General features: G+C 42.1%; 1 protein-coding gene across 3 annotated transcripts in view; it reads right to left on the reverse strand.

The window, feature by feature from the left end:
- Positions 1 to 17,007, reverse strand: part of LOC135237655 (voltage-dependent L-type calcium channel subunit alpha-1D-like) — a 51,393-nt gene extending 34,386 nt beyond the window's left edge. The window contains exons 1-10 of one of the 3 annotated variants that reach the window (XM_064304979.1): positions 16,787 to 17,007; positions 7,655 to 7,794; positions 7,306 to 7,475; positions 6,908 to 7,060; positions 6,248 to 6,444; positions 5,296 to 5,399; positions 3,624 to 3,790; positions 2,272 to 2,346; positions 1,056 to 1,137; positions 438 to 464 (exon numbers count right to left, since the gene is read on the reverse strand). In XM_064304979.1, coding sequence (XP_064161049.1) covers positions 438 to 464; positions 1,056 to 1,137; positions 2,272 to 2,346; positions 3,624 to 3,790; positions 5,296 to 5,399; positions 6,248 to 6,444; positions 6,908 to 7,060; positions 7,306 to 7,475; positions 7,655 to 7,794; positions 16,787 to 16,849 — 1,178 coding nt within the window. In that variant the 5' untranslated portion in view covers positions 16,850 to 17,007. The remainder of the gene's footprint in view (positions 1 to 437; positions 465 to 1,055; positions 1,138 to 2,271; positions 2,347 to 3,623; positions 3,791 to 5,295; positions 5,400 to 6,247; positions 6,445 to 6,907; positions 7,061 to 7,305; positions 7,476 to 7,654; positions 7,795 to 16,786) is intronic. The other 2 variants (XM_064304981.1, XM_064304980.1) reach the window with 2 other exon arrangements.
- Between the last annotated feature and the right edge of the window lie 10,400 nt (positions 17,008 to 27,407).

Consider the following 27,407-nt stretch of genomic DNA (forward strand, 5'->3'; position numbering starts at 1 on the left):
CTGACATTGTCTCTGGAACTGGCTGTGATGTCAGCAGGGAGAGCAGTGCATGGGAGCCTCTATTATAAACATGCCTGTACTGGGGAGAGACAAGAAGTGAACAATAGTGGAGAGGCATGCAGGACTGATCCTGTTTAAAGCCCTTCTCTCCAACACCACAGCTCTGGCACACTGTCAGCTATACCTGCACTCACATACTAACAACCAGCACTGACTGCACTCACACTGAACGTACTCTCTCTCTCTAACACACACACACACACACATAGAGCTGCACTGGTCAGATCAGCACTCTGTTGGAGGAGAAGGGAACTTATTAAGTAAAAAGCAGAAACTGGTAACAAATTACTTCTAGAAGAAAAAAGAGATGGTCCATGCGACAGCTTAAAAAATGATTGATATAGGCATTGATGACAAAATAAAACACATTTACTGACCTGAACTTTGACTTTGAAATTTTTTGACTGTAAGGATGAGAGAGTGATGAAAGAACAGTTAAAATCACTGACAGGTGTGCACAAGTGACAAACAGGTACAGAAGCACTAGCATGGAGCTGCCAAACTTGAAGGCCAAACTGTGAACACACACCAGCATGACCACGTCCGCCTCCACAGAATCAGCAGGATGTGTTCACCATGACGAGAGGACAGAGTGTGATTTTGAGGAGAAATGTGCAGTGTAAAGCGCGTGTCAAGACACAGTCGCATAAGACTGAAAGTCAAGTGACGCTGATGTAACTAGATGTGTTGAGGTAATGCAGCTATCATGACACTGGACTGTTGAAGGTGTGACATTGTGGTGCAAGAGATATCGCAACATATAAGCATAAGCGTGCTGTTGTGGTGCTCGAGATATACTGCAGCATTGCAGTGCAAGAAAAGACATGATGATGACATGGCGAGACAGAGATATCGCAATACTGTTTTGTGTAAGGCCTATGTTGTAGGACAAGGCTAATATCGTGACATTGTTGCGTAAGGCTGATGTGGCACAAAGGAGCAGTTAAGCTGTACTGTAGAGGCGTGAGGTGGATGTCATGACATGTAAGACTCACCAGAGAGGCCCGCAGCAAGGCGTCTTCTCTTCTTTCTCGTTCTCCGTGTTCACCGACTCCGTCTCACTGGCAGGCATGCTCGCTGTGCGGACAAGCCAAAAACCAGGCACGCACACACCAAAGACATACCAAACACACCGATGAGAGGACTACTCAGAACGTGGTATAAAAATACACAGTGAACCTGTGAGAAACTGAACAAAGTAAGCAGTGTCACTGAGAAACACAGAAAGGCCTCCAAACGTACTCACATTATGCATTAAAATTCACTTGGGTAGATCAAAGGAAAAACAGGTGTTTTTGTAAAGTTTTTTTAAATTCATAATTACATTTCAAATGAAACCATGAAGTGTCCTAAATGACCTCTCTTTCTCATTAAAAGAAACTGAAAACACTCCCTGCTGCAGGAAAAGGATGGCAGTTCAGGGTCTCTCACAGCAAGAGGAGTCTACCGTCATGATTTCTTTTTGGTCTGCAGTTATTGAATAACCATGAGGTCACAACTGTGTCGTCTGGTCTGTGCTGTCAGCACAGTTTGGTTAAGGCTGTGTGTTCAGGTCTGTGCTGCCAGCCCAGTGTGGTTAAGGCTGTGTAGTCAGCAAGGTCATTAGTGCTGTAGTCTCACATAGCCAGACCTATCTCCATACTTCGTTTCAGTGCTGTGCCAGCGCTGTTGAAAGGCCTGGCTCAATTCATTAGCATTCCGGTATAGGGGGAAAAGACTATCTGGCTTGTCTGTATTTCTTTAAATCACAATCGTCTTGGGCGGCGCTAAGCCCAAGATGCAGCGACGGTGCCCTAGCAAAAACATTAACATGCAGATAGCGGAAGGGGAGGAGAATTCCAACTGAAATAGTCGGTCAATGGCAGGCTTATACCCACAGTCTATATCCTGTGAGTCAGACTATTAGTGCTGTGATTCCACAGTGAAACTGAACTTTGTTTTGCCAGAGCCATTCCTTGCCATTTCTGCCATTCACACAGCTGCATTTCAGTGATGCTATTGATATGTGGCTTCCATAGAAACACGAAGAAAGAGTGAAAACTAAAACTTAACATGAACAGAGGAGCAGACAGTGAAGCTACAAGCACCATAATTGGGTATGGATGCATGCACGCACGCACACACACACACACACACACACACACAGGCATACACGTACGCACACACACACACACACACACACACAAACACAGTGGAGGTTCCAAAATTTACCATGTGTGTCAGAAGACTGGCTGAAAAACCTAAACCTCCCTTTCTTCTTCTCCATTAGGTCAGCCAGGGTGACCCCTGGGTGACAGAAGCATGCAGCGGATGGGAGGAGGTGTGCAACAGTGGACATGGGACACAATGAGAGGCTATAAGGATGGGTTAGGAGGACCACAACAATGCAACCAACACACAACAACAGCAACAATGCAACTGTCAGCACAACAAAGCAAGCATCGACAGCAACGCAACACAAAAACAGCAAGTATCATGGAACAGTATTAATCACAACAAGAAAAACTGATGTATGCACATTAGCATGTAGAACAAATGATTTACAATATAGGGGTGAGTACGCAGTATGATTAATGTGCACTTGTACACAAACCACAATGTAAACTCATGTAAACACACATAACATACATATGCGTACACACATGCTTATAACACACACCTACACACATGGCTCAGTGACGTATTCCATTCAGAAAAAATAATTTGTTGGTGAATGGTACAGGTTAGACCTGAGGCCAGTGATTCAGACACATCTCTCTATATCTGCCTGTCCAGAGCACACAGGGACTACACTATTTCTAGTCAGTTTTTAGCAACCACCTCGGCAGATAACGCTCTTTGGCTCTTTATTTTTAAAAGTTAAGTTGTGAGGTTATAAGCCCATGCCTACAGTCTCCCCCCTGTGATGTGTGCACACCCCCAGGCATGATGTATTTAAACTATGGACACATGCGGAATGTGTGTTTGGGACTGGCTGTGCCTCCAAACCCCTTTGCTTGACTCCTCACAGTTGGCTCTGGGTCATGTGATGCTAACATAAAGATGATTTGGGTTAGACTTCTGATGAAATAATATAATCTATCTTTTTGGTTCTTCAGACCAGTGGCATTCAAGAGGGGCACATCCTCCACCCCGCCCCCCCAAACCTGCTCCCCAAACACACCTCTATTTCCTCACACTGTCCAATGGGCCTTTTACACAGTAAACTCAAAGCATGAAACCACCATCCCCATTCACTGAAGTCTGCAGAAACAAATGATTCACTTCCCTATTAGGGCTGGGACTATGTACAGTGGGTGAGGGGTACTTGGGGAAGGGGGGTTATTTGCCTTTGGGGCACTTAGGACAGTGTACTAAGAGTTGGGAATACGTAGGTTTTGAAGGTACTTAGCGTGGGTGGTACTTTGGCCTTTGGGCAATTAGGCTGCAAATGTACATACGGTTTTGGGTACTTATGGTTGGAGGCTAAGTAGGGTTTGAGGGTATTTAGAGTACAGTAGGGAAGTAAGCTGGGTTTGGGGGTACTTACGGTGTGGAACTACAAAGGGCTTGGGGCTACTTACGGTTGCGCTTTTCTCCGTCTGCCTCGTCCTCATTTTCGGGGTCGATGTCCTCGGCCTGCGTGATCCAGTCTAAGTATCCTTTCAGGTCTTCCTCCAGCTGCTGCTTCTCTCTGAGCTTCTGGAAATCTCCACGGGCTTTGGCCTTCTCTCGCTCTTTAGAGAACTCTCTGTGAGCAGGAGTCACACACAGTCACACACCATCTAAACAGCACAAACACTGTCACACACTGTCTAAACATCGCGGAAACACAGTCTAAGCACAGTATTAACACACTCAGCTACACAGTCACACACTCTGAACACAGTCAGCACACGATATAGTCACACGGTTAATGATGCCCAGCGCATATAGTCTAAGCACAAAGCTACACAATCACTCACACTCTCTCTCTCATATGCATACACACACACCAAAAACACAGGGTGCACACGTTCACACAGCCTACACAGTCATAAACATACAATTATTTTCAAAAGAGTGCACTAATATAACAAAATAGCTTCCCAAAATGAGACAAAAAGAAAAGGTACATTTTAAAACTGCACTCCAATCCACACAGGAAGACAGAAGGCTGGATATCCAGATATGAAACTACCATTAAATTAACCTGTTTTAAAAAGTGCACCTGCATGCAAATATTTTTAAGTCTGTGAGTAAACCATATTTTTATTTGAATTACATTTCATCCCATATTACTGTTTCCGTTTTATCCCAATCAGGAACACAAAAGTCATATTTGTAGGGACATGCAAGGGTTAGTGAAAGGTTACCTCATACTCTCCATGCCCCCAAAACCACAGCACTCCACACTGCCTTTACTCACTCTATACAACCAAAACCACAACACCCCACACTACCCTTACCCGTTCAGTACACCCAAAACCATAGCACCCCACACTACCCTTACCCACTCAGTACACCCAAAACCATAGCACCCCACACTACCCTTACCCACTCAGTACACCCAAAACCACAGGACCGCACACTGCCTTTACTTACCTTGTACAGCAAAAACTACAGAACCCCACACTGCCCTTACTCACCTTGTACACCAAAAACCACAGCACCCCACACTGCCCTTACTCTGCACAACCAAAACCACAGCACCCCACACTACCCTTACCCACTCATTACACCCAAACCCACAGCACTCCACACTGCCCTTACCCACTCAGTACACCCAAAACCAGGTTGAGAACGAAAAAGGATCCCAGAATGATCAGACTAACGAAGTAAATCCAAGGCGTTTCCCATCCAATGGAGTCATTAACCTGTGGGACCCCAGATCAGCCTGTTAGTCATGTTAACCTGCAGAACCCCAATTCAGCTCATCAATCTCTTTAACCTGTGGGATGCCAGATCAGCTTCTTAACCTTGTTAACCTGCAGGAACTCAAATCAGCTGGTTAACCACATGAGCACAGGGCACTACCCTGCCACCACAGCATCAGCCACTATCACGCCAGCCCAGTCCTGTGCATGGCTCCCCCTGTTGGCCATACTAAGAAGTGTGCTTAGTATGGCCACCCGGTTACCTGACAGACCTCACTTCTCTCATTCTGGAGCCATGTCACAGACAGGTCCCACCCATTGAGGGGATGGGCTGGTGTGAGAGACATTACCAGAGACAGGGGGGAGGGGCTGAGCCTGGAAGAAGAGAAGAAGTGCTTACCCGCTCAACACACCAAGAACAAGGTTTAGAACAAAGAAGGATCCAAAGATGACAAGACTGACAAAGTAAACCCAAGGAAGCTCTAGGCCCATTGCGTCGTTCATCTGAAAGCACAACCGGTGTGGAGAGACAGTGAGAAAACATCAAGTGCTAAACACAGAGAGAGCTTACAGGGAATTTGAAGAAAAGTGTGCATCAACCAGCACAATGAAGAGGAGTGCTGAGCCCAAATATACATTAACTGATCAAACAACCCATAAACTCCAATGGATGTGCTACCTCACTCAAGTTTATGAGTTCTTTGATCAGCTTACAGGGAAGTCAGAGTTCAATGGGAACTTGCAGAGAGATAGCACACAGAGCTGCTAATAAATATCACTGTTTGTAAGCATCACATTAGACATAAACAGCCTATTGGACTTAAGTCTAGAATAATGAGAGGAGAGACATGATTTATAATTAACTGTTTCTCTCCTCTCAAATCTATTATATTTATTTGTTGTACGTATGTCTGCATGTCCCTGTCTAGTAATGTCTACACATCAATATCAATGTATGTCTGCTCATCTAAAATGCAAAAAAAAGAATCTTCAGTACAGGTTCATTTGTATGCATTTGCCATGAAAACTAGGAAAGAGTGAGCAGAATAGGAATAGAAATGTGTGGCAGGGGGCCTGGGAGTCACCTAACACAACATGCGTGTCTTCCAATAAGAATGCTGAGGTGCAGCATACATGTCCACCCATCAGAATTCAAGGGTGGGATGGGGAACAGCCCATCATGTGCATTCACCAATCAGCATGTAAGGTTGGGGCCTGTGAGCTGTAACTCATCCAGTATATTATATGCATCCACCAATCAGCACGTAGGGACCGAAACAGAGACTCGCTCAGTATGGCATGAATGTCCACTAATCACCGTGTAGGGTCAGGCTAGGTGGGTGGGGACTCACCCAGTACAGCACGTCAGTCCAGCCCTCCATGGTGATGCACTGGAACACAGTCAGCATGGCAAAGGCAAAGTTATCGAAGTTGGTGATGCCCCCGTTGGGGCCGTGCCAGCCTTCTCTGCATACGGTGCCATTGATGGCGCACTGGCGCCCGTGACCTGAGATTGCACATGGTGCAGGTTCGTCTTCTGCTATTATATCTGCAGCAGAAACACAGAGTTTATGAGGCACATGCCTCCGCTTCACCATTTTACACACCGCCATGATGAACGAAGCATGCACACCGTTCTCCCACATCAAACCACCTCCAACAGTGTATTATTGCAGGCTGTGTGTGAGCTGTATTTGTCATCATTGAAAAGGCTATGTGTCTGTTTTAATCAGTGTCAGTATTTTGGTTTTCAACACAGTTTTTTGGCTAGTAGTCTTTTGGCTAGCATTTTTTCTGGCACGATTAGTGATGTAGCAAAGTGTATTCAATTGCTAATTAGCTAGGTGTGTTTCAATCCTGAGACATTTGTAAGCTGCAAAACAGTGGATAAGAGTGTTTGCTAAGCGGATGTAATGTAGAATAATCACAATGTTACCTGAACCTCATCTGAATACAATCTAACAATTATTCTGTCTAATTTGGTTCACGTTTTTACCGCTATTTTGCCTTACCTGTACCAGGAATAAAGCAGGTAGCATGCATTTTCCCAATGAAAAGTTCCAGTCCTATGATGGCGTAGATGATGATCACAAACAGAACCAGGAGGGCAATGTGCAGGAGGGGAACCATGGCTTTTATAATGGAATTCAACACCACCTGTAGACCTGGGACATGAGAAAAAGCACAGCACAGCTATGACCACACGCAGCTACAAGAACATGCAGCTACACCAACTTATAGCTACAGTTAACTGCAGCTACAACCACCCGCAGTGGCAAAGCAGAGAGGGGATGGGGAAGATTAGAGGGGAATAGTAGAGAGGCAGAAGGATGTAGCAGGCCAGAGTACAGTAGAGGTGTAATGGTACACTAGAGGTGGAGGGGTATAGTAGAGGTGGAGGGGTACTCACTGGGCACTCCTGAGACCAGCCGGAGGGGACGGAGCACGCGGAAAGCTCTGAGCGCTTTCACGTCGAAACCGCCCGACTTCCCGCCGTGTCCGTGCGCTTGCGCCGCGTGGGTCCCTGTAGTTTCTGGTTCTTTGTCTTTGGTTAAAAATTCCAAGACAACACTAAATAACCTGCAACAAAATGTCCCAGACAGCTACGCTCAACCTCCAACAAAACAAAAAACAAAACAGTTCTGCTAAATAACCTCCAAAACATTCAATACCGTTACACTCAAAGGGAGAGAGGGAGAGAGAGAAGAGAGAGAACATAACAGATAAAGGACACAGAGAAAACAGAAGTGTCTACTTACCCTATGACTACAATTACAAAATCCAGCATGTTCCAACCATTTCTCACATATGCGTTCTGATGCATCACTAATCCATAAGCTATAATCTTCAAAAAGGTTTCAATTGTAAAAATGATGAGGAAGGCATATTCAACTGTTTCCTGAAAGAGAGAGAGAATATAAATCTTTTAAATAATTTGCTGACTGACACTTCTGTCCAGCATATTTATAAAACGCCGTCCACACACAAGAACAGTGGTGTGGTGTAGTATAATGGGTAAGGAGTTGGTCTTTGACCTAAGAACTCTCCTCTCCATCTTCAACCCCGTCCACTTACCCTGATTACCCCACATAACGTAGCAAGCTGGATAGCTAGCAGTAACGTTAGTATCATGATATGACCGTCCATTTATGGAAGAAGATTCAATTTGGCAGATTTGACTACAGTTTAATTAATTCCATTATGTTGAACGCAATAGTGGTTTTATCATTGGGACTTTTATTTGGAAAATTTCAGACCCTCACGAAAGTCCTTACTGTCACTAGCTTCACAGTGCAAGTAATATTACTTCCAGGTCCAATAGAAAACAAGTGAACTCCGTGTCTCCGCATATGTTTAATTCAATGTATTAATGCTTCCTTTATATATATACTTCTTCCAAGAATGTGGAATCTTGGTTGAGAATTAGAATCTTTGCTGTAATGTACAAGAGGGAGGTGCCAGCATTGGCATTGGCCAACATGGCCAGACAAATACTGGTTATTGATATCTTCCCATAAATTCCCAAATTGCGCATCCCTAGCTTTTTTCCACAAAGGCTACAGCACCTGAGGAACTGTTGTTGTGTTTCTTGTGAATCACTGCCACACCAACATTATTCAGATGTGTGTGTGTGTTTGTATGCATGTGTGTGTGTGCAATGCAGATAGCATTAGACACACATCCTTTAACTCTGTGAATACAAGCACTTTCCTCATTCAGACTGACAGACACAGTCCTTTTATGCTCCATCAGTAGCAGACAATGTGGAGGTCATGGGCCGTAGGCCAAGTTTTCCCAGAAATTCAATGGCACAGTTATACCCACATGAGAGAGTCTTTCTGCTGTTTCATTTTCACAAATCACACCTGCTGAGCCACTAAAGCCATGAGCCTAAGCCTCACAGAGGCGAAGGGTTTAGAGAAGGGAGGAGGGAGGGGGAGGGGGAGGATTTTAGGAGAGGGTGGGGGGAGGGGGAGGAGTTTAGGAGAGGGTGGGGGGAGGGGGAGGAGTTTAGGAGAGGTGGGGGGCACGGGACGAGTTTAGGATAAATGAGATTAGAAGCATTCAGGGAGGTGTTGTAGAGGGATAATTCCTTCATAAAACTTGCACTTTACGAATGTCTTAAATTGTAAGTGCAATTTTAGCAGACAGAGTGAATAGGAGTGATAAAGCTGACAAACGATGCAATTGGTCGACCTGAGTTCGATCTGAGTCAAATGAGCGCTTCATAAACTGCTTATGTTATGGACTTTCAAAAGAACAACCAGGGTGAGGGGTGGCCACTAAGTTTCTGGGATGGGCCTCCTCAGGCAACCAAATTAAGCGGCAGATACCACCACCACTTACAGAAAGCCTATGTCATAAAAAGTTAACTAAGTTGACCAGATGCTCAGTTAGAGACTTAACATCTGGAAATGAACACTACACACCTGCTGACCGGCTATTTACTACAGCTGATTTTTCCCATTTTATTCTATTATGATGGTGTGTCAAAAGTCAGCACCATTGAAAAACAAAGAAAGTATGCCCCAAAAATACACTGTAAATACTAGCCCCCTCCAAAAACAATGAAAATAAAAATTGATGCCCCACCTGAAAAAGCAAATATGTGTTCACTGCCCATTTTCCGCCCTGGTCTGTAATCTTCAAACTCTAACACTACTCTTCTGCAGGGGTACTCCCAATCTTGAATCACTCTTATATACCTTGTATCCTTGTACCTTGATTTTATAGCATTTTTCTATTCTTGATGTTCATGACTATGGATAACAGATACTTAATGACGAGCGTATTTTATCGGACCAGTGTTCTGTAGTTGTTCCAATGACCTTCGGTATCCACTTATTGTACGTCGCTTTGGACAAAAGCATCTGCCAAATAAAATGTAATAACATATGCAGCAACCCACATTACAGGCACACACATGCAAAATGCAGATGCAGTACAGACTTCATGTGTGTCCACTGCTCACTGAGGCAGACCATCAATACGGAAGGGAACAAGTTTAGCGTAACTGAGTGTAATTCGTGCTGTCACTTAAACTGTAAGGAGGGGGTGGGGTGAGCACATGAACGTTTTGCTCTACAGTCCTCTGCCAATAGGAAAGAAATTCCAGAGTCTGCCATGGCCAATAGGAGAAACACTCAAGAGGATTAACTTACATCTTGGCATGTCCTCAGATGTTAATTGATAAAAGAGCTGCCGTTATTCTTATTTAAGCACAACCCTGCAATGCAATTCTGAACATAAAGCCTGTTCATCCCCACTCAGTTATACAGCATTTACCGCACATCAGGAATGTTCTAGTGTTTCTGCTGCAGCAAAACTCAAACATAGCTCTGCAGAATCCTCTGAGCCATCATTCTGGAGGATCTGCCCCTCCCCCCACTGCTCACCTCCATGAATGGCCCACCCACCCTCACCCACTTTCTTCTTTGCTGTCCCAAAGCCCCAAACACAGATGAAATACACACACGACAAATGGCCATTCAATTGTAAATACATACACACACAGCATAAACTAGCCAAATGCATCCATATCTATCTACACACAAAAACATGCACTAACTCGTCAACTGCAAGCCCATAAATATCTATGTACACACTCTCTCAACTTACTCACTGACAAATAGGTTGACAGTACTGCCACATAGACACAGGCAGAGAGAACAAATGTAAACCCATAATTATCTACAAATATAAACAAAAGAGATGGCAGAGAAATGTGCTGTCAGTCTGTGTTCCCTTACCACCAGATTAAAGTAATGGCTTTATGGATTTTGCATTTCTTATCCCATAGAAAGTCATGTGTGTATATCTGGATGTATATATATGTACACATGTGAATGTGTGCGTGTTCGTGTGTAATGAGAAGCAGAGTTCTGTTCTGTTCTCTCATGCATATTCAACATTACCAATTGCTCCTGCACAGATTTCACAAGCTCCAATACCCACACAGCAAGTACTTCTACTGCTCCAAACCCAATACTGCTGTTGTTGAAAGAAATGCAGTGCCAAGGAACATAACTGGTCCAGATAGAGGAAACAGAAACCAGAACCAGAACTGGAACCCAAAATAAACCTTTAACCATAACTGTGATTAAGCACTGACTGTGATGAACATTCTATGTGATAAACACTGTGATTAATCACTGTCTGTGTTAAGCATTCCATGGGATAAATACTATTTGCGATAATCACTGTAGTAAACACAGTCTGTGATAAACTGTGTTGGAAACATACACTGTAACAAACAGCGTTGTCATTTGGTCTTTTCATCATATGGGCATGAAATCACCACCAACTCAGCATTCAGCAGCAGAATGTAGGACTGGTCTTGTGCAATCTGCATGCAGTAGCAACCATCCTCTGCAAGAGATGGTTTATACAGACATGCAATAGGCGTACCACTGTTAGCCTATACACAATGGAAATGTTCCTCTCACAACATCCCCCACACACAACGACAACATTCCACTGATAGCACACTACACCCACGATGACAACGTTCCTCTAACATCCCACACAATGACAATGTTCTCGTGATAAGGTTCCACACAAAAATGACAATGTTCTACTGATAATGTCCCACATACACAATGACAATGATCCACATGCATGCACACGTACACACACATGTTCTGCACTGGTGCTGTTTTTCCTGAGTCAGACTGGCATTCAGAGTTGAACAGACAGGTGAACCTGCTCGGATTACGGTCAGCTCCACCTGCCAACTGTGCAGTGAACAGCTGGGGGACAAACCTCCTGGGCTCCACACGGGTGTGCGTGTGTGCGCGTGTGTGTGTGTGTGCGCGCGCGCACAATGCACATGCAAATATGCAGTTGGGGGCATTTTTGTCTGCGCTTTTGTGTGTAGCTCGATCTCAATTGACTTCCTTGATCAGGAAAGGAGCTTGTCCTAAAGGACCTAAGAGAGCACACACTTCTTGTAGGAAAGAGTGTTCCAGAGTGCCATTACATAAGACACCAACTGCTACCTTTAGAATAAAGCCTATAAACAACCATGTAACTAGCCCTCTGAATTGGAAATGAGTTTCTTGTAGGTTGCATCTCGCAGTCATAAGATTTTGGTTTTGGTGGTCATGTGTTCTCTGCTGCTCCAATCACCTGTAGAGTTCCTCAGGAGTCTATCTTAGGACCATTTTCCATTTATGTGTTGTTTGCTACTACATTCACAATAACATCTCCTTTTAATGATGATACACAGACGTATTTGTCAGTCAGTAATGCAGACACTAGTAAAACATAATTGAATGATATTAAATGCTGGACAACCAGGACTTTGTAACTGATTACGGCTGAAACACAAGTCATGATCCAGGGTTCTAAACATGAGTACCCCAATCCAAAATGCAAAACAGGACACAAAAAACGTGGTATGGATCTTTGGGATTTGAGAAATGCATCTCAAATCCCACAGGGTTGGAGTCTTGATCTATGTGGTCACTTCTGGCACTACAATCTTTACTTCACTCTAGTGTGTTTCTTTTGCACCTCTGCACCTTGAACTGATGCACTTGTTGTATGTCGCTCTGGATAAGAGCGTCTGCTAAATGCCTGTAATGTAATGTAATGTAACATTATGAAGACTTCCTAGGCGTGCTACTTGCAGCTAAAATATAGATATCTACAATCATTTAATTTTGAAAATGTCAGAGGTTCAGGGAAAGCCATCCATACTTTAATTTCCCCAATATTGCATTACTGTAATGCCCAGTATTAAACTGCACATAGCCAGGTCTTATCACAGCTCCATGAACAAGAATTCCCATATTGCCCCAGTCCTGGCCTGCTTATGTTAGCTATCAGTGCCTTTCAGAACAGATGTTAACATTTTACTGCTGATCACCTTCATGGCACTATGCAGTTATAGCCCCAGATCACACAATGGACCTACCGATGCCTTGCAAATCCAGTAATATTCTCAGTTTATCAAAAAGGGTTTCCTCACAATCCCTACTAAGTATAGAAAGTACAATGGCACCATTTTTAAGTGCCTTTTGAAAAATTTCCTTTGTTTTAGACTTGCTTTGTGTGTACTGTCTGTCTTTTCGTTTTAGTCTGTCTCATTAGTGATCCAATTGCTGCTCTCGGTACCCTTGCTTTGTGCTTTTATGTTCACCTGGTGCTGTTTTCATTATTCCTCTTATTATACAACAAGGATAGAATGCACTGACACTTGCTACTGCACCAATCATTCACAGCACATATTAAGCATATGACACTCAAATATATTTTCAGAATCATTCCGGACAAACGGAATTTTCCAGGGATTTAAATATCTGCATCCCTACCTTGTAATGGAAAAAACTGTTTAAAAAATATAACTGTTCAAATTTAAATGTAATAGCACACTCACTGTGATAATGCAACCCTATGGCCCACATACTGTGCTAATAGAACCCTATGTAAGGAATAAACCACAATGAGCTGTCCTGTTATTGGAAAATAATGTACAACGGGGGTGGTGATGCAGCTGATGCAAAGCTGAGGTCGCTTATCACTCCCGAAGTACATTATTTTCCAGTAACAGGGCATCCCGTCGTGATTTATTCTGCTTATACAACGGTTACCAACAATTATTATTTATAACAGTTGCTTTTATCATTACTGCTTTTTTATTGACTTAATCAGCTGCAATTTAACTATTCTTCCTATTAGGCCCAGGTGTCCCATTACTGAAAATTAATACACACCATTGGAATGAGTAATAACCAATCAGAATCGAGCATTCAGCCAAGCTGTTGTATAAATTATTATAAACCCTAAGATCCACACAATGCTCATATAAACCCCATTGCCCACACACTGGGTTCATATAAGCCCTATAGCCCAATATATACCATATATACATTGTAAACCCTATGGCCCTACACTGCAAATAAAACCCTATCGCACATGCGCAGTAGTGCAAGACACTTCAAAATCCAGCCTCGAGCACAATTAAATTTAATTTTATCAAATTAATATCAACTTATTGTTTTTGAAAATGAACCAAATGAAGGGTACATTTTTATGTGTAGTTGTGGGACAGGGGTGTGTGTCGCAGGGGCGGGGGGGCAGGGGGGCTGGGGAGAAGGCTGTGGGGATTCAGTCATCTCTGCTTTTCTCACACGCTGATATTTTTAGTACCATTATGTACGAGTAAATAATCATATTTAAGGACTCCTCCGCGTCAGGACTAATTTGGTTGCAGGGGCAATGATGCACCAGAAGGTGACGCTGTCTATGTCACAGCTGACACAGAAACAGGATGGTCATACACCATCATTTAAGCAATAGCAATAGTACCATGAAAATAATACAAATCGACCATTTTTTTTAAAGCAAAAGCCAAAACATTGTGAAGGAAAAGTCCTTCTCCTGACAGATATTCTTTGGATAAGCCTCTCCTTTGGTTGGTACCCATTCTATAATGCACTGTAGGGCCACGGGCTCATGAGTGTTTGCATCTGAGCAATCCACCCCAGACCCTATGAGGACATGTGGGACAATCCTTAATTGAGAGCAATGCACAATGGGTAATTCCAAACAATGGGAGAAAAGGGGGTGAGGGGGTTAGCCACTTATACCAGTCCGTAACAGAAGACCTGAAATATCTCTCACACACAGAAGGTGCTGTAGATACGTGCACTTTCCTGTAAATACCACGCCGGTGCCAAATTCCAGAAGTGGCACTACACAGTTGCTATTTAACGCATGGACATTCCTGCAGATACTCTGCCTAGCTGCTGTCAGATGCGCGCATGTTCATGCAGACATCCTGGGCCACCTGTTGCTTGTGATTACTGTTGCAGATGGTTTAATATGCACTGTAGCCAATGGCTGTTTAGGGTTGAGGTCACATGCTCCAGTGGCCCGTTCCTGCCCAGAGCCACAGTGTTTTTTAATTTATAATGAGCTGCAGAGTTTAATGAAGCTTCAGTAAAGGAGGCCGTGAGGCCTACTTGTATCAGCCTCCATATTGTGTTTGTTCCACAGCATGGCTCTGCTTTTTAAATGTCACGAACAGCAACCTCCCTGCTAGAACACAGCTCTCCACTGTGAGACTCTCTTGCACTTCACTGTACCAACCGCAGGCCTGTTCTCTGACCCAGGTAACCAGCTTCTACACACTCTCAACACCCCCCCCCTCTTTCTCTCTCTCTCTCTCTATAAATAAACTGAGAAAGAAATGTAAGATCCACTATAGTCTTGGTCCAGACTACATTACAGTAACAACTGGGCCACCCTACAGTAACCGGAACAGGAGAAACACAAAACAGTAACAACATGGCCGCAGAACAGGACCACTTCTGCCTGTTTGGATATAGGTAGGGATATTTTCCCCTCTTTTGCATTCTCTTGATTTGGTGACCTTTCAGAATGCAAACAGCATTAGAAACATACAACCAAATCCATAGCAGCAACAGAGAAAAGCAAATATTTTAAATATTGCTGCAGTTTGGAATGAAGATATCCTTCCTTCCAAAAATAAATAACAAAAAAGATATTACCACCCTGCTTCATATCCGTGCCCTTACAAATGTGCTCAGACAAACTACAATGTTCAATGTGGATTATATTGCTGCCCCAGTACCATGAAATGAATCTTTGCTTTGTGATACTGAACAATTCATGAGAAAGGCATTACCTCATTCTGAGTGCCGTCTTTCAGTCAGAGTTACATCTGTTTGTGATGTAAGGATAGGAACTGTGCATCTAACATACATACATACAACCTCTGGAGGCATAATGTCCCTGTGCAAAGCTGCTTTATAGTTGAAGTATATTTTCCTGCTTTAAACCACAAACCTATACCTGCCACTGTGAAGCTGACAGATTATGAGAACAAGAACAAACATTTCCTTCATCGCACACAAAAACTGTATGGGCAGATCGAAAACTAATACAGTAATATAAAAAGTAGCTACTATCCATTGAACTCATTCAAAAGGTAAATTTTAAAAGATCATCATCATAATCATCATCATGCCTTCAACGTATTCATTATGGTATTCTATTTCAGTGAAAATGTGAGACATGAGCAAAGTGAATGTTGATTAGTGTGAGATGCACACGTGCTTGGGTGCATGTGTGCGTATGGAGTGACACATTCAGACTGGGGATGGGGCAGAAGCAGAATGACCTCACCTCCCCCCAGGTTGAAACAGTATGACAGAAGAGAGATAAACATGATCTCACAGATGCAGAGTGCAGCACAACTCCACAGGCTCAACACAACCTCCACAGTTTAGATTTCATGAACCCCAAAATGCAAGGAGCTACCATGATCTGTCAATCACTGAATAATACCAAACAATTAAAAATAGTTTTTCTATCCACCACAAGCCATGATTGATTAAAATCCATGAGTTACTGATTTCTTGAAACCTTGGCTGTGTCTGAATCAGACCCCTATCTACTGCGTCCTGTGTCTTGCGCAGGATAACATGATTTACCCAAGTAGAAAATGTTCCTGGATCAACATCCCTTGTTGTTCCTGGAACAACATTACCATCAACACTAGAACCGCCAAGTGCCACGCCAATTGGTGCCATGATTTGAAATTTTGAATTACTTAACATGTCATGTTTCTGTCACACTGTGACGTTTCCTTCACAGCTATACTGCATATGCACATAAAAAAATTACACATAGAAAACCAGAGATGAGATTTTCAACATTCAACGCTGTTGAACGAAGGTTCAAGTGTTAATCGTTGCTTCTGTCCACTGGGATACACACTGACCACATTTACATAATGGCCGCATTAGAGGCATTGATCCTGGAACTCAACTTCTATACTTAATAGCAGGCAAGTACGGTGATTCGGACGCAGCCACAGCACAGTGCACCCTACACTCAGCAGCGCCCCCTCCTGTACTCACCAGGTCATGATTGGTTGAGTTGGAGTCATCTTCAGGGAAGGGAATGTAGACTGCTAAGGCCATGCAGTTGGCAAAAATAGCGATTAATATAAAGATATCAAATGGCCTGAAGCGCACAGTCAAGGAAAATAAAATCACATTCACTTAAAATTCACACTCATATATTGCCAAAACATGCCATCAGGCCACAAAAAAGTAAATGTTTCCAGCCTCACCTGAGAATCGACATATTCACCCGACAACAGTCTCTCACACAGTCTCCTCACATAGCCCTCACAGAGAGATTGAATTTGAATATTAATTTGAACTTGTGTATCTCTGGGGCTTGCTGGAGAGAATCCCTTTTCCCTCATTTCAAATAAAAATGGCCGTACCAGGTGAGTCTGATAAAAATGCCCATACATTCAGTAGAAAACATCCTTTCTTTTAAAGCGCACTAGGAATACAAACAGTAAAAGGAGAAAACACCACGATACCATATATACTGTATAAACACACACATACGCATACACACACGTACACGCACACACACAGAAGGATATTTCCACTCCACCAGGCTGATGCAGGCTCTGCGGAGGGGGTTGTTGAGATTGAGACAGAAGAGGGCGCGGGGCGGCCTACTGTTGGCACTGCTGCCCTGCTTCTTGCTTTTGGCATACTGTTGCCGCTTCCTCTGGGCGAGCGATCCGACGGGGGCGGGCGTGGACGTGGCCGCAGGGGCGGGCCCGCTGGTGCTCATGGTCGGAGCAGCCACCCGAGGGAGAGGAGGGGGCGGAGCTGAGCTGTCTGAGCGGCGATCTGCGGCTCCGCTGCTGATGGCATAATTTGCCCCTGAAAGAGAGAGAGATGTGCTTTATTTTCATATGTTAAAAATATCATTTATTTTATATGTTATTATTTAGAAAGTGATTTTTTATTACTTCTGGCTCTGTATTTTTGATGGGTCCATACACCAACACATTGAATTTGAAATGAAACAATAAAATGAGGTCAAAGTGCAGACTGTCAGTTTTAATTTGAGGGTGATTACATCCATATATTGGGTGATCCATGCAGGAATTACAGCGCTTTTTATAAATAGTCACCCCATGTTAGGGGAGCAAAAATAATTGGACAAATTAACATAATATGAAATAAAGTACTTGGTAGCAAATCCTTTGCATTCAAATGAGTGTTGAAGTTTGTGACCCATAGACATCACCAGATGCTGGGTATTTTCTCCTGTTGATGCTCTGCCAGGCCTTTACTGCAGCCGTCTTTAGTTTCTGTTTGTTTCTGGGGCTTTTTGCCTTCTGTTTTGTCCTTCAGCAAGAGAAACTTATGTTCAAATGGATTCAGGATGGGCGATTGACTTAACCAGCCAAGATCAGTCCACTTTCTGGTGCCGAAAAACTCCTTGGTCGCTTTACCAATATGGTTGGGGTCATTGTCCTGCTGCAAGGTGACTTGTTAGCTTTCTTTAGCATGAATCAATGATGAACATACACACAGCTGGCCAAGAAACAGCTGAGCAGCCAATTGTCCAATTACTCCCTGGAAATGGGGGAATGATGAATAAAAGAGCTGTAATTCCAACACAGACCACCCAATATGGATGTGAATACCCTCAAAGCTGACAGCCTGAACTTTAACCTCATATTCCTTATTTTATTTAAAATCCAGTGTGCTGGAGTATAGACCCAAAACAACAATTTGTGTCACTGTCCAAATACTCATGCACTGCATGAGCGTGTGTGTGTGATGTCACAACTACTTCTTTTCACACTGCAGTAGACAAGTCACGCTTGTACAGACATGAGAATCATACAGCTCAGTAGGCAAACTACAAGTGCTCGATCGACCAGCACGTACTTTCTTAATTTGAATGTAACGTCTAAGTCTAAAGGCTGGCTTAAGACTTCAGTTCCTCTAAAAAACATTTTTAATTATTATTTTTAAAATCATCCTCCAAATTATAAATCTCTTTAAATATAACCGGAGCATTGCCCTTTAAAATACTTATTTTATTTTAGAAAAAATAGCATAATAAACATATTGTGTTAGAAACAATCATTTTGACAGAGAGGGAGATACAAAAATACTGTCAGAACTCAGCCTTGGCAGTACATATAAAAAGACAAAATATTTTCCAGAGGAAGCCCAGTTTTGGGAAAACATACAAATTACCTACAGGCTGCACTGCCCTGGAGCACTCTCTGAGCTGTATTTACTTTGGCCTAACAATAGCTGTCTGGATCATTGAACTTTCACATGGCAGCAAATGCATTAAAAGAAAAATCTCAAAGACCACTATATGAATGAAAAAATAGAAATTGAGTATTCCAACAGTACAATCTAATCCAAGCCACTCAACAGCATAATCTGGCCCAGTACACCCAATGGAAATGAGGTTCCACTTAGTCAGAAAAACAACACTACATGAGGAAATGAGGTTCCACTTAGTCAGAAAAACAACACTACATGAGACAAGCATCCAAACGAAACTAGAAACTGAATTTTTCAGAAACTTACCAACAGGAAAGAATAACACCTAATAATGCATGCAGGCCAGATTTAGGTCAGATTCCATTGGTAATAAGTATGCAAAAAAAGATCAATTAAATTATGGATGAGTCTTACAGTAAATAAAGTCCCAATTACATTACCATTTACAAAAGCCAATAACAGACTCCAAATGCAATCGAAAGTCTAGAATCAAGACTAGATGCTGAAAGCTCTAGTGAGCCTATGTGGGGTAAATAGCCCTTTCTTGTCATTATGTATTCTTATGTTCTTATGTTTGTTGCATTAGCTGTGTTGCTTTTTGGCTGACTGATGTGTTGCACTTGAAATTATAAATGGACTGCATTTATATAGCACTTTTATCCAAAGCGCTTTACAATTGATGCCTCTCATTCACCTATTCACGCACACATTCACACACCAACGGTGAAAGGCTGCCATGCAAGGTACCAATCAGCTCGTTGGGAGCAATTAGGAGTTAGGTGTCTTGCTCAGGGACACTTCCAGGGCAGGGGATCGAACCGGCAACCCTCCGACTGCCAGACAAACGCCCTTACCTCCTGAGCTATGTTGCCTTTTGTCAACATGAGGACCAAAGTGAAAGTGCCAGTGAAAGTCAAGGAAGCCATTATGAGGCTGAGAAAAAAATACAGTCGTATACATACAGTAAGCCAAACTTTAGGTTTACCAAAATCAACTGTTTGGACCATCAGGAATAAGAAAGAGAGCACTGGTGTGGATGTGTCAGTGACTACTCTCTGTAAGTAAGTGAGTGAGTGTGTGAGCAACTACACTGGGGACACAGGACAGTGACAAATTGAGAACGGTGTCATTAAAAGAGGATTTATAAATCCTCTCTGTTTGGTTTCATTTCGTTATGCTTTTTGCTAATGGCAAGCAGAATAAACACATGACAATGTAACTGGATCACTATGAAGGCTCTCATCTTACTAGGTGGGGCTAGGTGAGCTAACAGGTGGATGAGGCCAGGTGAATGGAGCCAGGTGAATGGAGCTGGGTGAGTGTAGCCAGGAGAGCGACCAGGCGGAGTGGGCCAGGTGGGTGGGGTCAGGTGGAGATGAGGACAAGTAGAGTGGATGCCTGATTGCAACAATACATGAATGGCACTTATTGTAAAAAAACACAGGTAAGACTAAACCACTGGTAAAAGCTATGCATTTCTGAACCTTGGTGACTACTTTTGTCACATTTATGAATGTCTAATTGACTCCAAGTTCACCTTACACCTCACCTTATTCAATTTGAAATGGGGCAACCACTTTGATCTCTGATCTAGGCACTTGTGTTTTTTCAAGCCACTTTAGATAAGTATGTCTGCCAAATTCCAGTGTCAGGCAATGTAAGGCAATGTTGAAATAAATCTAAATAAATACTACATCCAAATAAAACATTTATCCTTAAGCCACACTTAGGCCACACAGGATGCTTACCATAGGAATACAAATCACACACAGTGTTAATCCAAGTATGATTGTTTAGATGAGAACACTTACCATCAGAGGCACCCTATCAGAGTAAAATAAATTCTGCCAGAGTTCATTTAACACTGAGGCCCACATTCATTAAACCTGTCAGAGTAGGAGTGTTGATATGAGATCAGTTTTCCCTGATCCACAACCTAACCTTGTCCATTATGATCTGAAACGCTAAACTGATCCCAGATCAGCATCCAACTCTAAAATGCTTCATTAATATGGGCCGGAACGTTTCACTGTGCAGACAGGGACAAGAGCCTCGGAGAACCACACAGCTGCCATCATGTAAAGACTCACTTTAAGGGCAGTAATTTGAGAGTGCTCAGATGCCCTATAAAGTTGGTTATATTGATTATATACCCTATATCGGTTTGGAGGGGGGGTGGTTCTCTGAATATCTGTGCTGGTGAGTGTAAAATGCTTTGCTTTCATACAAGTATGCATATATAAATTTTAGTATTACAGTGCACAATTTTCACTTTACATTCGCAATATTTTTTTTGTTTTTTTGCATAAAATATTGGAATAAATGTAAACGTTACAGACAATGGGGTCTATTCAGACTCAAGATATGACTGCGCAAAGTCAACTTAAGCCCAAAACTGAGCACCTTGGCAGTTTAAATTCCAAAATTGAGCACCTTGCCAGTTTAAATTCTAGTTCCACAGAGCTAATTAATAATAGTTTAAGTCATGAACAATATACTCCACTGGCAAAACTGAGAAGAGAATTTGTTTTGATAGAGCTTGAAAGGGAAGTGCCAGATCATCTGAAATCAGACTGCATGTATATAAAAATGGAAGAATTCACTGGATACCACTGAGAACTGTAAATGAGTAAAATCCATTGAATATTTGCCCCATAAATAAAGCAGCACTGAAGTACTCAAATCGTGACCCCATAACAGAAGAACACTGTGGTATAAATGACACCATCAGGAAAAGACAACAGCCAAACAAGGCCTGTTTAGATCATTTATAGCTTTTATACAGCATTTACCTACAGCATTTACACAAGACATACATAGCATGCATACAATTTCAGACCACAAGGGACCAACCAGATATTGCAAGTGGAAAAAACACCACCCCGTTACTGTCAGAATTACCAACACCACCCTGTTACCTTCAACATTACCAACACCACCCTGTTTCCATCTGCATGACCAACACCACCCGGTTACCTTCAACATTACCAACACCACCCTGTTTCTGTCAGCATTACCAACACCACCTTGTTACTGTCAAGATTACCAACACCACCCTGTTACTGTCAGAATTACCAACACCACCCTGTTACCTTCAACATTACCAACACCACTCTGTTACCTTCAGCATTACCAACACCACCTTGTTACCTTCAGCATTAACAACACCACCCTTTTACTACCAGCACAGCTAACACAAGAATAATACTTGTCTAGTCTGGGAAATGGGCTCATTCACTCAGAGTGGATAGAGGTGATCACAGTTCAATTGTTCAACACAAAATGCAGACACTTAGACCAACCAAATTAGCTACAAAGGTCTTTGCTGACATAAAATAAACATATTACACAGCGCTACATTTGTAATGACAAAAACCAAGTGTATGGACAATGCCAGTCATCTTAAGAAAGCACGTTCACATCCATTCAGTATAAAAGAGCAGAGGGGGCGTGTCCTCTTGTATTAGTGTCATGGGTAAAAAGTCCTATGAGCTTGAAAGTGGCGTTTCAAAGCTTTACTCGGATGTTGTGTGTGTGGTAAAACGCCGAAGAGAAGGTTTTGAGTTATTTAGCGTTAAACAGAGCAGGGACGCTTTGTTGGGCTGAAGATCAGACAGTGGGACAAAGCTAAAGCCTTTGGGAAAATTATTAAATGTAACTCGCTTACCTCCAAATAGACTTGGTAAAAAAGACAGAAAAACAATCAGGCAGCGTAGTGGCTAGCCTTTATAAACATAATGCATGCCACTCAAGGACATTATTCATCAACATTATTGAATTCGTTATAACCGATAACCCTGTCATACAGACATACAAATATCGTCGCAGATGACACGCGACCCATGCCAAACACACCCGGATAAGCTGCGCGAATTCAAGGCTGTCATTCTCATCCATCACTTGGTCAAATCAGTTGTGTAAGTCCTTGAACTGCTAGGCCCGCAGAGAAAACACGGAACTAAAATGAGCGTCATATCGCCTGTTCCAACAGATCTCCTGTTTCCTGAAAAAAAAATACCGATGGCATGGTTGAATCTAGGCTACATTCATTTGTCAAAATACAGCCGAACCATTCGTTGTGATTTTTAGAATGACACAGTTACTGCAGTGTTTAGTCCATACGATTTAAAAAAATCATAGCCCATACATTTAATTATCGCACTGTCACTGTTGTTCTTTTTTCAGCAGTAACATCCAAATCAATCGACCACATCGCAATGCTACGAAGCACACATACGATTCCACATAGGCTACGGTACACCACGAACAATGTCCTTGGTTTAATGTACCAGTCCCGCTGCGCGAATGAACGTGTTGTGTTTCACAAAGACTTCAAATACATGTTTAAGGTGATACTCGAATACAGGGACCATTGTTGAAACAGTGTGGAGCGTGTCAGGCTGTCCTTCCGACGCTCTTTAGAATCAGCAGGCGCTCTTGCTAGGTTACAACAGGGATTCTCACCGGCTTCATCTTAGGAGTCCTGTTTTTGGTGCCCGCATTGTCCAATTTGTTAGGACATCTCAAAAACACCTAAATAAAAACGACCCTTCCTACCCTCAAAAACAGCGCTCGTACCCTCAATATGACAATTAGAATTCAACTGATTATCCTACAAGGTTAATACATTTACATATGTAGGACGTAATCGACAGAATCCTGTTAACACAATAATACCATTCAGAAGTTACATCCTTATTTAGGCGTTCATCACGTTTCGTTTAGGTGCAAACACAGCACGTGCCGTGTACTTTCGAACCCCCCCCCCCCCCAATAATAAAATACATAAATAAATAAAATAAAGCATACCTTTTCTGAAAACTCAGTGTCCAGCAGACGACTCGAATTAATCAACAAAATTTCAATGAGAAAATTCCGCTGCTTTTGCAACCGAAAAAACGCACGTTCAGTCCCAAATTGCGAATTAAAATGCATTAGCTTGCGGGCGAGAGGGACACATATGCATTAATTAAACCCTTCCATGTTGAACGCATAAAGGCAGAGCGCGCGCAGGAGCATCCTCGTTCGCAGGCAGCATCACGAGACCAGTGAAGAGTGAGATCAGCTGCTACATCACTGCGATTTACCTTCCGGCTCAACCTATGCACCCTGCATCCCACGTTCTCATTAAAATTACATGGCTTAAATAAAAATAACGCACATTGTTTCGTATTATCTAGTTGTTGTGTTTCCCCACATATCTTTACACGTCCTACTGTTATGCCGGAGACTTTCATTAAGCACACAGATGTGTTTCAGAGGATACGAATTAAAAAATTCAGTGTTAATTCAACTCTAATAGAGTTAATTCAACTCTTAACAATGGTCCCACATTCCTGAGTGGACAACACAGGCCATTTTACTGTGTAGATTTCATGGGGACTAAAATAGAATCCAGATTCATTCAAATAACATTTTATTACATCTACTTATGATAATAATAATAATAACAATAATAACATTATTATTATTATTATTATTATTATTATTATTATTAGCATCTTTGAATTATTGCAAACCAATAAATTAGTCCATGTATTTGTACTTCATTTTACAATCAACCCGCAAAAGACAACATTGGCAATAATTTCACATTTTATGTTACAAGGCTTCAGATTTTCCTATCTTACTTGGTTCCGTTATTCAGTAAGGTAATAAAAATGTTCTATGCTATTGTTCCACTCTTTATGAATTTTGCGGCCCTTTTATAGAACCATTCCTTCAGAAATGTCGCTCACAGAACCCTTCTTGGTGGATGAAGTTGAGGGGTGGCCCACCTGCTGCACTTCCTTGTGACAGAACATTTTTCATATTTTTAGTATTGTTACAGTGAATAAGAGGCCCAATGCTTTTAATGTGTGTGCGTGTGCACGTGTGTGTGTGTGTGTGTGTGTGTGTGTGTGTTCGTGTGTAGGGTGTTCACAGGGTAATATAACACCATCAGTGGTATCTTGTATCACGCAGATGACATCTCTCGCATTACTGCTGTCTACTAGAATCTTCTTCTGCCGCTTTAACATTTGCGCTTGGCCGGCTAAACCTGTAACCACTCTGTAAGCAACAACACAATAAGTATTGTTTGTTTAAGTACTTTGTGTATTTTAACTGAATAATATAGCTTTATAACCTGAAAAGTGAAACTCAGCAGCAGATTTCCATTAACGCAGATGGGTTTTGCCCTCATGCACCTAACTTATTTTCTTTAAAAAATGGACAATGGCTGTAGCAATTTGTCTTTTCTGTCAGAATTTGAAAACTTATTCTGTGTTAAAGAGAAAATTTTATTCAGTGAATCTACTCCTCTGTTCCAATCACAATCTACTTCACACAAGAGTATTCATGATCCTGCTGTGATCCAGTCAGAGGCAGCCATGCCCATTAGGTTCTGTATATATAAAGTTGATCGCAGTTATTACCTTTACTGACGTCACACGGCCTACTTACTGCATGGTAACAAGTTAATTGAAATTGGCTGAAGTCTTGAAGGAAAAAGAAATGATTTCATGACCCTGTTTTTCCTGAGGTTTGTTTCCAGAGCCTGTTTTTTAAAATAAGAATAGGCTCCATAGTCAGCAAAGTTTTTCAGAGAAACTTTGTGCTGAATGCTAGGTGAGAAAGATGCACGCATGGTTAAAAAGCTTGTTATGAAAAGCTGTTTATTTATACAGTTTTCTAAGTCTGCTTAGAGGAAGCAGGGGCTGTAGCGCTCAAGCTTACACATGTTAGCTTCACTGTCCAGCCATTTCAAACTGAACCTGTATCTACACTATGCAACTGTTCCGGCCAGGTTTGTCTCATAATATGTGAAAGTATATATTCATTTTCTTTACTAAAATAAAAGGTTTTGATATTTGAAAGTCTGGTGAGAATTTGGCTCACATATTGGCCTGCAAACCAGCACTACAGGTTGAGGCTGTAGCTGTACAGAGTTATTGGGTTACCTGTCTGCATCTGACAGTCCCTGAATTATTAATAGTCCTAATGTTTCACAGGCTGAGCAGGGGTGCAGCAGGTTCCCCCATTTCAGCCAATGGACACAGAGGATGCTGTGGGCTCCAGCCAATCACAATAGAGAAAAGAACAAATTTCACCCAATTACTACAGGGTGAATGGTGCATGATTTGTCCAATAACAACCGAGTAGGGAGAAGCATGCTTTTTTCCCTTGCTGTCCCTTGGTTTTGAGTGTCCTGCTGTTTTGACTCCTATCACTGAACAGAGACACATCTCTTACTCCCTAGATTAGATTTGTAATCAACCAATTTACATGTTGTTAAGGTGCACATTCTCAGCTTTTATTCTAGGGAATTTTTAGACATTTTGGTTTCATCTTGTATTGTAAAAATTATATCACTTTTTATAAATAGTGCCCCCATTTCAGGGCATCATAATGTTTGGGACAAATGTCATCTCTTACTAAAACTCAAAAAAATGTTTAATTTTTTTGTGATTCATTTACCAAGTAAAATTCAGTCCAAAGCAATACTTCCAAGGCTCCAGGCACAGGGGGGTAATCTTGTGTGTCATTTGATTTAGTGATGTTTGGTTTTAAGTTCAGGTGTCAACATGCATAGGACCGAACCCATACTTTCCCTAATATCCCAATTCCTCTTCTGCAATGTACTGCTCTCTCTCTCTCTCTCCCTCTCTCTCTCATCTTCTCTTCAAATGTCTGACCTGCTTTTCCCTCAGCCTGCTGACAAGGGATTTCTTGGTGAATCTAGCTCTTGTTGCAGTGTAATGTAGGCTTAAAGAGTGAGAAATGATATTGAACACACACACACACACACAAACACATCAAAAATTTAGCGGTGCTCATATATTAAAGAGGCTGCAAGTATGGCTGATCCAAATATTAAAGTTTGAGTGTTGCTGATCTGCAGTAAATATAACAGGTTGCCAATAAATTCAAAAGGGTGTAAGTGTTGTTTATACATACCTTACAGATTGCTGATCCTTACATGAATGCAGGGCTATTCAACTGATGACCCAGGGACCAAGCATGGTCCTCCAAACTTTTGACCTTATAATCGCTGAGAAGAAATAAACATGTATTATTGAGATAAACCAACAGAACTGTCACAATGCCCAGGTTTTCATCAACTGTACCAGTATACCTGTACCAGAATGATAATTAATATTTTGTGAAAATTAAAATATCTTTCTCATACATTTTTCTGAATGGTACTTAGGAAATATCTATCTTGTGTGCACCATATTCTAAGAATCTGGCCCCCAGGTGGAAGTAGCTGAAGATCTCTACATTGAAGTGTGAAAGTGTTGCTGATCCAAACAGCACAGCCATCTTAGCATCTGTTCCCTGCCAGCCGCTGCAGTGCCAGCAGATGCTCAGGACCTTTGTGTGTCACACAGTCCCAATGGAGGACTGTCACTGGAGATTTTGGTTGACGGTATGG

This window comes from Anguilla rostrata, chromosome 13, assembly GCF_018555375.3.
Source record: "Anguilla rostrata isolate EN2019 chromosome 13, ASM1855537v3, whole genome shotgun sequence".
Taxonomy (NCBI): Eukaryota; Metazoa; Chordata; class Actinopteri; order Anguilliformes; family Anguillidae; genus Anguilla; species Anguilla rostrata.